This window comes from Pygocentrus nattereri, chromosome 29 (genome assembly GCF_015220715.1).
Source record: "Pygocentrus nattereri isolate fPygNat1 chromosome 29, fPygNat1.pri, whole genome shotgun sequence".
Classification (NCBI taxonomy): Eukaryota; Metazoa; Chordata; class Actinopteri; order Characiformes; family Serrasalmidae; genus Pygocentrus; species Pygocentrus nattereri.
This window is the reverse complement of record NC_051239.1, coordinates 11,789,997-11,802,037: the sequence shown is the minus strand read 5'-3', so window position 1 is coordinate 11,802,037 and position 12,041 is coordinate 11,789,997. Positions and strand designations below refer to the sequence as shown.

At 35.9% G+C, this 12,041-nt stretch overlaps 1 protein-coding gene across 2 annotated transcripts in view; it reads left to right on the top strand.

Annotated features, from left to right (window-relative positions):
- The window catches only part of inpp5l (inositol polyphosphate-5-phosphatase L), a 50,235-nt gene that overhangs the window by 29,276 nt on the left and 8,918 nt on the right, over positions 1-12,041 (top strand). Inside the window, exons 5-15 of one of the 2 annotated variants that reach the window (XM_017696409.2) lie at positions 290-353; positions 3,913-4,016; positions 5,059-5,111; positions 7,080-7,199; positions 8,860-8,944; positions 9,051-9,146; positions 9,762-9,839; positions 10,494-10,567; positions 10,699-10,810; positions 11,267-11,332; positions 11,450-11,515. In XM_017696409.2, the coding sequence (XP_017551898.1) occupies positions 290-353; positions 3,913-4,016; positions 5,059-5,111; positions 7,080-7,199; positions 8,860-8,944; positions 9,051-9,146; positions 9,762-9,839; positions 10,494-10,567; positions 10,699-10,810; positions 11,267-11,332; positions 11,450-11,491 (894 nt within the window). In that variant the 3' untranslated portion in view covers positions 11,492-11,515. The remainder of the gene's footprint in view (positions 1-289; positions 354-3,912; positions 4,017-5,058; positions 5,112-7,079; positions 7,200-8,859; positions 8,945-9,050; positions 9,147-9,761; positions 9,840-10,493; positions 10,568-10,698; positions 10,811-11,266; positions 11,333-11,449; positions 11,516-12,041) is intronic. The other variant, XM_017696410.2, reaches the window with a different exon arrangement.

The following is a 12,041-nucleotide window of genomic DNA, read 5'->3' as shown; positions in this document are numbered from 1 at the left end:
AAGTCCATCCATTTCTAATTAGTTATTCAAAATGTAAGACACAGAAGACAAAAGAAAACATTAAAATTAGGTTAAAAAGAGGAATTCATAGGGTTCTACATTCTTCTTTAAACATGCTGTGTTTTTGTGTTCGAGTGTTTGGATAAGGTATTGACTTCTGTGCTGGATGTCAATAGGCAATAATTAGAACAGTGTATATAATTAATAAGTGTGTATAGATGCCCTTCATTGTGTGGTTTATGAACGTAAAACCGCATGCTAACCTTCTTTTCTCTGTGTATCTGTGCAGGCTCTGGGCAGCATGTACTTCATCCACAAGTCCGTGAAGAATGTACAGCAATATGACTTCAGTTGTAAGTTTCTGAAATGTTCCCTGACTTCACTGAACCAAAGGCATCTTCTGATCACTTTAATCTACATAAGATAAACAAGGTTTTAATAATCGTATGTGCAGCGTCTACACACAGGCATTGTTCTAAACAGGCAGCTGGCTTACACAAATCCAACAGCATGCAGATAAAGCATATGAAACTGAACACAGCGTTAGACAAGTCAAACACGTGGCTCTTCCATTCGTTCCGTTGAGTAGTGCAAACATTCGTCACAAAACTGTAGAACACTTTGACAAAGGCTTTCTGTATCCTTTATGTATGGCTCTTTATCATTGAACTAATAAGGCCCAGCACAAAAGGTTTTAGGGTGTATGGTTTGTTAAGCCTTCTTTTTTATCAGGAGCGTACATTGTGTTGTAGTTATTAGAGTTCTACTGTATCTAGAGATTGCCAGAAAGAGAGGAGGAAACAACTGCAGAAAGGAAGTCATTTTAATTGTCATATAGGACTGAACAATATAATGTTTGTTAATCGTAAACATAATATTGTCCTTTATAGGGCAACAGGCTGCAAAACGCAATCACACCAGTAACCAGCCGCAATGTTTGTGTGCTGTGAGTGTGGGTGTTTGAACGAATCAAGATATTTATGTAATCCAACAAAAGTAAATGAATTTGCTCAAAATCAAGCTAACTAATCTTTAAGCATGTTATTGATTTACCAACACGTTGTTAATATATTACAAGGCATATTTTAATTGACATACATAATGTTATATATTTATAGTGTTACATATTTAAAGCTCAGCTGAATTTAAATGAGCAAATTTCATCCAGGGATGTGCCTGGATACTCAAGTATTCAAGTATTCATACACAGTTTGCGATTCACAAAGTGGTTCATCTGTGCAAGACTCAATACCAAACCGTTCACATGTGTAATAATAATAATCGTGTGTGCAATAACTCAGAGGGACAATAATTTAAATCATTTAAATAATTTGAACTGCTTTATACTAGATGTTTCATATTTATTATCACACCACTTTACTGTATTCATAAGTACTTAAATCTTGTGTACATATTGCAAATTCCTCTTTATCTTTGTTTTAAATTATTAAAGTGTTTATTCTTTTACATAAAAGGTTGCAACTGTAATAACTGCAGTTTCCCTCTGGGATCAATAAAGGATTCTGATTCTGATTCAAGCGCCAGTATTTGAATACTGACATGTTTATTTGGGCATTTGTTACATTAAATAATGGGAAGATGAATGCTAACAATTTAATGAAACCCTGAATTTATGTTTTCATAGCTGTTAAATGTGACAGTTTTGTCAGTATTTAAAAGTAAGTGTATTATATTTTGCTACTTCGAAACATGAGTGCCTGAACGTGGTTACAGTGTCAAGGCCTTGACTGACAACACAGAGATAGCCGTCTGCTCTAGCTAATGTTAGCTTGGTCCAGAAATAAATACATTATATTTTCTCTGACAAAGTAACACGTTGTCATCATCCACTGAGGAGAAAATACCATCTGTAGAAGCTACAAATCCTCATTATTGTCCATTAGATTGCGTTAGCTTTAGCTCATAAGCTGTTTTGCCTTAAATTAGCTCATCTGACGTTGACCGAGTATCCCTGCACTTATCTGTTATTTAACACTTATGGATGCTTGAATATCAAAATTAGTCCAAATTAGTCAGTCACATCCTTACACTTTTCACCTTGACAATATTAAAGAGGTTTTTCCCTAATCAGTCGACACATGTTTGGTGTCTGAAGTTTGTTTCATCAGTTTTGTGCTGGAGCTACAAGGCTAATGTAGCTAACGATAAATGGAAGTCTAAAGGCACCAGTTAGCATCATGCTATCATCATCATCATATTATCAAATTGTTAAATACAAACCGGATTCCAGAAAAGTTGGGACACTAAACAAATTGTGAATAAAAACTGAATGCAATGATGTGGAGATGGCAAATGTCAATATTTTATTCGTAATAGAACATAGATGAAAGATCATGAAAGATTGCTGCACTATCTTTCTGCGCAACATTGGTGTAATTGGTGATCCTCTTACCATCTTGGCTTCTGAGAGACACTGACACTCTGAGAAGCTCTTTTTTTATACCCAATCATTTTGTCAATTGAGCTAATTAGTGTTAATTGGTCTTCCAGCTGTTCGTTATATGCTCAATTTCCTTTTTCCAGCCACTTATTGCTACTTGTCCCAACTTTTTTGGGATTTGTTGACACTGTGAAATTTTGATTCAACATATTTTTCCTTTAAAATGCTACATTTACTCAGATTAAACTTTTGATCTTTCATCTATGTTCTATTACGAATAAAATATTGACATTTGCTGTCTCCACATCATTGCATTCAGTTTTTATTCACAATTTGTTTAGTGTCCCAACTTTTTTGGAATCCGCTTTGTATTTTTTATACATTTTTTTCTTCTTTACTTTAGAACTAGAGCTGCTAGGCTAACATTGCTGGGAATTGTCAGGTGAAAAATGGTCACCACATACACAGAGATTTTACATAGTAACTTTTCTGAATTTTCTCCTGCTAGTATGTGGTTCATCTCCACAGGCCACATTTTTAATGTGTCAGCATCAGTAGGCAATCTATGGTAACATCCCAGACTACCAGATTTCTTTGTTCTGTTTTTGCAAAATGGAATACAACCTCATTTTTGTAGGTTCATCGTTATTTGATGCGCAACTTCTAACTCTCTTAAGTAAGCAAGCCTTGGACATTACTATGTTAATGATACATACCTACGGAATGACGTTTCACAACTTGGCCCCATGTTCCAGTCTAAAAGCAGAACTATACTTGAAAGTGGGAAGTTATGCAGATGATAGTGAAGTTCCTATTTTAGCTCAGTATATAAATACGTGACATTTTTCTAAATGAGTTTATGTAGCTTATCACCATAATTCCTATAGGAATGTAGGAATAATTGGGCATGGAAATATGATAAGTGGCAAAGATAAAGGCACAGTAAGTCCTGTAAAGTAGATTTTTCACCAAACTATTTCTTTAACCCCTTAAAAACATGTGTTTAGAAAGTGTGTTTAGCATTGACCTGCCAGTATTAAATCTAGTGTTACTGACAGCACTATAGCAGAGTTGTGGTGTAGTAAGTGCTCAGCCTTCATAAATCTGTTGCCTCATTTAATACAATTAGATAATTATTCATTTATAACAATTCATTCTACGTTACACAACTTAACACTCTGAAATTGAGACTTAAGAACTCCTCTGATTTGGTTAGCCTCTCTGGGGGAATGAGGAGATTTTTCCAGTCGTACATTCTGGTCATGCTGTCTCATGAATAAGCTTTTAAGAAAAAATCTAATAGAAGAGCCATAAAGATCAGTGCACTGACGAATTTGGTTCCCCATTAAATTCATGTCCTATGGATCCTGCTCTCAGCACCCACTGCAGGGTGAGGGGGAGTGAGACTAACATTAGCGTATTGATTTTATGTTTGCATGTCTCTTTCTCTCTCGTTCTCTCGTTCTCTCTCTCTCGTTTACTCACCCCCTCTCCCCCCTTGTCTCTCCTAGCGAGGGATTTTAAATCCGTCTCAGGACACAACAAGTACATGGGCTCCCTGGATGGAGTCACTACAATGGAGAAGGAAAAATTCCCCAAGAATTTTTGGACTGATGTGAGTGTGATGTTAAAGATTCTGTGTAGTACTTTCCTAACATTGAATTATTTCAGGCATATGTGCTCCTCAACAGATGTCACTTCACATGTCTAGTCATAACTTCAGTTTTGCTGTTAGAATTATTATTATTATTGTGGTAAATTAGAAGATTAGGTGCCTCCCGAGAGGCGCAACCGTCTAAGCGTTGGCCCTATCATCAGAAGATCATGAGTTCGATCCCTGGTGATGCCGGAGACGACGAAGTTGGGGAGAAAAATCTGGTAAAAATCCAAAAGAAAACAAAAAAAAAGATTAGTAGAGGCTTGAAGTTGTCGAATCTGATTTTCTGGTGAGGCTGAAAACAAATGTTTCCTTTTTCTCCTAAATGATGAAGTAAAACATGGATAATCATGGAGAAAGTGCACACACACACACACACGCATATCTAAGCCACTTCCCCTGAAGAAAGTGCACAGTCAAACAAAATTTAATTAATCTTTTTTAATTTCCATTCAAAATGGCCATTAAGTACAACTTCATTCTTTTTTCATGGTTATGTTTCTTAGATGAATCAGTCATATAAGACAGGAAAAAGTTCAGAGAAAGTGAAATGAAAAATGAAAAAAAAAGCAAGAAAAAATTATTAACAGAGAAACTAACAACCGCCTGCAAGACGGCTACCAGTTCACTGAATGTCCTAGGGATTACGTGGACCATGATCAAGATCGAACTAAAAACCTGAAAAGAACAGAAGAATAATAAAGAATAGAATAATAGAAGAATGATGAAGAATAGAAAAAAGAAGAAGAAAGGCAAAGCATGGATAGACTGAATATTTTGAAAAATGTTTATTATATCATGTTGATGTTGAGGCTTCTGTGTATAAGTTTTCTGCCTTTTTCTGATGCTGAAAAGTAAATAACTTGCTCTTAATGGCTCTTTTAAAGGGAAATAAATTAATGTTTTTTTACTTTTTTTACAGCACTGTATTTCAAATAGACAAGTACACTTTAACAGAGAACTTTACATCACATTTCTCTTTATGTCCCTTTTTTTTCAGATCAAGTGGTCAAGAAAAGGCTACATGAGGACACGGTGGATCATTCACAATCAGTAAGTTAACATTGCTGTGCACAAACTCACACATACAGACATACACGTTAATTTTCATTAAAGATCCAAATGTCCCGTAAGTATTACATATACACTATATATTACTATATTACATATAGATATCTATATATACATGTATGTGTAATAATGTACCCCATATGCATTTTATACACACACACACACACACACACACACACATATATGTCTGATATAATAACATGTCTCACATCGCTGCTGTCATAAGAAAACCTTGTATCTCCATTTTTGTTTTCAGTTTTTGACATATTTTGAAAATGCATCTTGCCCTTTACATTGGGTGTAAATTTCATGAAGAATGAACCCAACAAAATAGCCCAAAATGATTTGGAAAAATGTCTGGTTCCACTGACTTACATTAAAAGTAAAGTAGGTTTTTTCATTTTCCTGTAAAGTTATAATTTTTAAGATACAAGGCTTTCTTCTTTCAGCAGCAAAATGCATTTTATATATTATATATGTAATAATACATTCCGTATGCATTATATATATAACTACCTATATGTAATAGCAATACGTCCTATATGCATTATATACACGTGACGCGTATGTAATAACAATGCGCCGTTTGTATCGTATAAGTACCTGTATGTACTAGGAATTCTTGCTTAATGCATAATGCATTACATATATATGTAACTACCTATATGTAATAATATATGCAAGTACTCAATGCAGTGTTTTCTCTGGTTTTCCTACAAAGGATCATTTTAACTGAAAATATATGAAAACAAGTTCACAGTGTCTTTGCTACACATTCAGCTTTTCCTCCTAGACGTTGTGTGTGTGTCTGCATATTACTCGGCCTCAGCTCAGCTTCTTGCGAAACAAAAGATGTGCTTTACACACTGTCAGTGGGTGTGTGTGAATAAGCATGCAGGCCCATCAGATGTGCATTAATAGGGCGGGTGTGGCACCAGGTGAATGGAGGCTGAAGGGCTGCTGGGTGATAAATGAGAAAAGCCTCCATGTTACCTGGGCTGCACTCACACTGCCCACAGCTAATGACCTACAGCAGCTGCAAGACTGACAGCACTGATACAGAGACTGACACACACATACAGACAAATCCTTAGGTACACATGAGCAAACGCAGTGCAGCAGAAATACATATCAGTGCACACGCAGAGTACTGCACAAAAGTGCAAGATTCCCTGTGGAAACAGCCATGAACTACAATTTATTATTCTTTATATTTATTGATTTTCTCTGAAACCTTTCTCTTAAAGCTGAAAGCACTGTTTCAATCCGTGGGAATCATTGTTTAACTTCCCGTTTTTGAAACTCACGTTTTTTCACTTCTTTTCCTTTAACTTTGTCCTTCTTTATGCAAGTGGATCCATCTCCTCAGAATATCTCCTGAAAAAATGAATAACTTGTGCTTATTGGCTGTTTTGACTGGAAATAAGTCATGGTTGTTCACTGACCTTTGCACAGTGGTGTACAGTGAACATGTGTCTCACATTATATTTTACAGTTAAAAATGGATTTTGTGTTCGTCCTCTTCTATTCCTTCATCAGTGGTCAGTTTCTGAAGTCATAGCTGTTCCTGGCTGGATGTGTTGGCTTGCATTTCCCTTCTAAACCCAGCAGTGACACTAACAAGTGTAAAAACGTCTGTGTCTTATACACTCATACCAGTTCCACACACACTGCCATGCCAGTGTCACTGCTATACTGAAAATGACACATCACCCAAATAATACCTTGGTCTTGTGGTCGGAAGCTGACCAGTGATGGATGTGCAGAGGCGGCTGATAAATTGTGCCTCACAAATGTAGTTGTACACCTGTATAGTGGACCTATAAGCTAGATGGACCTCGTTAAGTGATGAGTGGACGTACAAGGAAGGGGTTTCTAATAAAAGGTAACATCACTCTGTTCTGAAAAACAATTTTTTTTTAAGTTATTTAAATGTTTCTTCATGTGTAGGGGCCTGGACCTGGTGAATGTGCACCTCTTCCACGATGCATCTAACCTCATTGCCTGCAACTCGAGTCCCTCAGTATACTCCACAAATCGGCAGAAAGCGCTCAGATATGTCATCAAAAGGTTAGTCGTTATCCCAGCCACTCCAATATGTTTGCAGCATTGAAAAAAATTCAAACAAAAATGCTTTTAAAAAATCTTTTAGTGCCCTTAGAAATTTGAGATTTTCTATATTCATGTTGCTGTGCTATTCAGCCCCACCTGGATCTCATGCCCTTATTTTGTGATTGTTGTGGGCTAAACTGCTTGATTTTGCAGTAATATTTTATTTACAGAAATGTTTGCAATTTTTTGTTTTTGGGGAGAGGAAGTTTTCAGTAAAACTAGACATTTGTATTCATTTTTAAATAATATACAGTAATATATTTGTAATATGTATTAATATGTGCTGCTGGAGTTTTTAATATAAATATATAATCATATATATTTAATAATATCTTTTTAAAATCTAGTTCTGAGTGTAGCCTAGGTATTCAGAAAAAAAAAACAAGGGAGAAAAAGTAGAACAAAGTATATCTCTGAGAAACAAGTACTGACACTCAGACTCAAATAATATTTTAAAATAATTTTAAAAATTAAAAGAAAAGAGTTTTTGAATTGATGAAACTTCTTTTATATAAAATACCGTATTTCTACAATCTAATATTGAGGAAAGATGAAGAAAGTAAAATAAATTGCTCTCAAATTTCTGTAGCTCGAGCAAAAAGTAGCGCTGTATGACTGAACCAAGGGTCTCATTTTTTTGCAATGTTCTTTAATAAGCAGTGCAAAAGTATTCATAACAGAGCACAGAAAATTTAAAGTTGTCATGACAGAAAAGTCATTGACCTTCTGTTGTTATCCACAGTAATGTTGCCTGACAGTTTCCACACTGTTTTTATGTAAAATGTTCAGAGATTGGCTTGTCTTCACTTTAGAAATACTCAGTGGCAATTGCTTCTCACTGTGCAGCAGAAAAGTTGCACGCTTATAATATCTTACACGATTTACATCTTTTATACAGTCATGAGCCCTTGCAAATATTGTGAGCATTGGTTAAATTTTGTGTGTGTTTGTGATAGCAGATTTCTGGAGGAGCTTACTATTCAAATGTAATGACACATGTAATTACATAGTAAATTATGCAATAAATTGCCTTCACATTTGTTTGTTTATCTGTATTGAAAACTTTGAGATTTTTTTGTAAGGGATGTTTTTTTTCTGATAAACTAAACAACAAACTTCTCATCAAATTCAAATCTTAAAAAGAATAATAAGCTCTCTCTAATCTACTTACAAACACAAATGTGGTGTTAATTTGAAAGCTTAGAATACACAGTTCCTTTGCTTGTTTCAATGAGGTCCAAATATATAATCGCTGTCAGAACAAAATCTTGATTTTTCTCGCTTTCATTTCTCGGAATAGTGTGAAAATACAGGTTCCCTTTACACGGTGTTAAAATGAATGATTATGGTACCAAATGATGACCCAAATTAACTTGGAATACAATCATTTTTACATTTAATTAAAATTTAAGAAGGTTTTTTCCTTCTCCTGCCATTTTGCAGATATTGTTAGACAGTGATGATGTACTGTATACAATTACAACATGCTGCTCTATCACCTGCAATAGCTGTAACCTCTGAAGGTTAAATAACATGGAGCTAGCAAAATCAGTTGTGCATATATTCACCTCATGCTACCTTACAGGTTTAATTTGTTTCTGACTGTTTTCTGCTGCAGGATAACAGACCGTATCTACAGCCCTATGCCTTTCTTCCTGTTCGGAGATTTTAACTTCCGCCTCGACACACAAAGTCTAGTGCAGGTATGATTCAGTGATTCATTCATGTCTGCTGTAAGTGCAGAAAACAGGCTTCATTTCAAACTGACAGTGAGCTGTATGTTTTTTGTATGTTTTTGCTTGTGCACAGAACCTCTCCACTTCTGCTGAAGTTCAGACGGTGAAGAAAGACAGTAGTAATGAGGTGGAGAAAATCATCTATGAGGAAAAAGACAATGACCACAAGGTGCAATTTTGATTAAATCATTAATTCATTTTCTTGTTTATGTGCTTTATAAACTACTTCAGGTTGTAATGAGCTTTCCAGTAGTTCCTGAGAAGACTGGGCAGATCTGTGACTGAATATTTAGTAAGAAACACAGCAGGCAGGCTTGTAGTCACATAAGGCAAATGTAAAGTGGCAGTGACATCACAGAGAAAGTGGCAGCTCTGCTGTTTGGTGCACTAACTGTGCTCTTCAGGCTCTGGGAGATGATTAATCCCCTCTTGTTGTGCTCACCCAAACATAACCAGCGCTCTGTCCAGCCAGATTTATGGTCGAGGAGAAGATATTGACTTTTTGCCAGTGGAGAAAATGCGTGTGTGCATTAAGAATGCTCACGCTGAGCTGTGATTCATTTTATGTGCCAGGCTTGTTGGACTCACTTTCAGCATTTAGCAGCTTGTTCTTCAAATGCCCTACATTAACCTCTGTCTTCTCTGCTCTCTCTCACTGTCTTTTTCTTCCTCTTTTCTCTCTTTTTTCTGCTTGTCTTTTTCTGCCCCTCTCTCTTATATCAATTTTGTTCTTTCTTTCTTTCTTACCTCCATCTCTGCTTCTCCTCACTCTCCCTCCGACCAGCAGGTCCTTCTCCATATAGAGACTAAGCTGTTTGCGTACCTGCACCAGGCAGTCTTCAGAGAGAACAATGGAAAAGAGGTGAGTGTCCTGCAGATCTGGAGTGATGTATGCCTTTAAAGAGTTCATGTCATGGAAAAACAAATTTTCCTCAGCTTTTTAAGGTAAAAGGTTTTGAATGCTAACATCAAAACTTTTCCATATATAGACCCTATATGGCAACTAAGCTGTGAAAACACCTGGTTTTAATCAGTCGTGGTTGAAACGTCACAACCGTGAACGCATTGCCAACAATTTAGCCTCCCAGTCATGTTGAAGTGTTGTTACAGCAGACATGCTGCTGCAGAAATATTATAGTGGAAGAAAATACATAAAATCATGAAAAAGTTATGATTTTTCCCTTCTCCTCTAAAGTTCCTAATTTCTAGAGAGAACAGCAAAAAAATTTATTATTACAATCCTCAAAAGTATCTGATCGGAGTACTTATTCTGACGTCCCTAAGAATTTCAGTCCGTGCAGTTTGTTCTGCACATTTCAGCCCAGTCTGTTTTCTGAGTGAGGCACAATACAGCACCAATCAGAGCAGAGGCCTTAAATGCACAGTAATAAAACAGCCTGTTTATTCTAAAGGGATAAAGTAAAAATAAAAGAGGAATATAGAAAACAGCTCCTTTAAGTCAGTAATCGTCAACACAGCTCGTCACTAGTGTTTCTCCTGCTTTTCACCCCCACAGCTTCTGAAGTATGACAAGGAGATAGAAGCGTTCCACGATGTCATCAGAGAAGAGGAGATTCTGTTCCCTCCCAGGTGACTAACCTCCTGAGAACCAAGCAGAATTTACAGTAATCACTAATTGTCCTGAATAAACCATCATCTTGTAGGCACTATGTATATTCTGAACATTTGTTATATTGATGTTCTGTTTATTCATGTCACAGTTACCCCTACAGTGAAGACAACACTAAACCCACTCAGTACATGAACACACGATGCCCATCCTGGTGTGATCGCATCCTCATGTCTCACAGTGCTCGGGACGTCATGCTCAGGGTTGGTACTGCCTTATAACTTAGTTACAAACAGTTAGCCTTAATGTGGTAATGGATGTAATATAAATTCCAAGTTACAGAGTTTTAATTTAATAATTACATGATTTCATTCGTTGCTTTAAGTGATAATTTTAGTTTTGAAGAATTTGAAGATTCCTAATCAGTAAACCCCATTTTTAGACTATTCAGGGACAGCATTTTCATGTCGATATGCATTATCGCATTAATGCATCTCACTTTCGCCATTATTGAATTATTTTCATGTGATTGAAAATTATTTTCTGTGGCTCAAGGAACTGTTTATGCGGTACTGAAATGTAAACGATAAATCCAGTAAACAATTTTTTAGTTTGAAAACAGCCTCAAAACTTTTTTGGCCCAGTAAAATGAGCACATCACCTCTGTGAATATGGTTATAATCAATTATAACATTAAAAACTTTATTCGTTTGTCACAGGGAGAAGAGGAGAATAACATTGTTTATAACACACTGGGCCCAAACGTCTGTATGGGAGACCACAAGGTAATTCATCTTCAGAAATAATAATCAGTAATACTATTGATTTTAAAGAAAGGAATCATTTTATAGCAATGCTTTGTTGTTTCCTCAAATCTGACACTTTTGTTCTGTTTCTTTAAGCCTGTTTTCCTGTTCTTTGCACTGAAACATAATGTCCACTGACCCACAATATGGACCCATAAAAGGGTAGGTGATTTCTGGAAACTTTATAGGAGAAGAAAAAACATTTTTAATTTTAATGTGAAATAATTAGAGCTGTCAAAGTCACGCAGTAATAGTGTATGAACACAATAAATCATCATTTAGCACTTATTTTTATGAACCACCTGTAGTAGTGCAGGCTGAAGCCCAGCTGTTCATTTAGCCGTCTCATTTAAAACGGCTTCTAAACATTTAAAACAGTACGTTTAGTATTTTCATCAAACTACATTGGACAGTGCACAGCAAAGTGGAGAACTCCTCTCCTCTTGAGAGCCTCCATTCTAGCAATACATGAGCTATATGAAGGAGAGTGATAATGTAATTAATTACCATTCATTACTGTAATCATTTAACAGCCCTAATATTAATGTAACAGGGTTTAACTCCAAGTCATTCAGGACAGTTGATCCACCTTTCAACAAATGTCCATGCAATGTTAACCACAGCTGGAGTTCTTAAATTTAGTAAAATTAATAAAAACTTAAAAACATTCAATATACCTGTAGCTCTG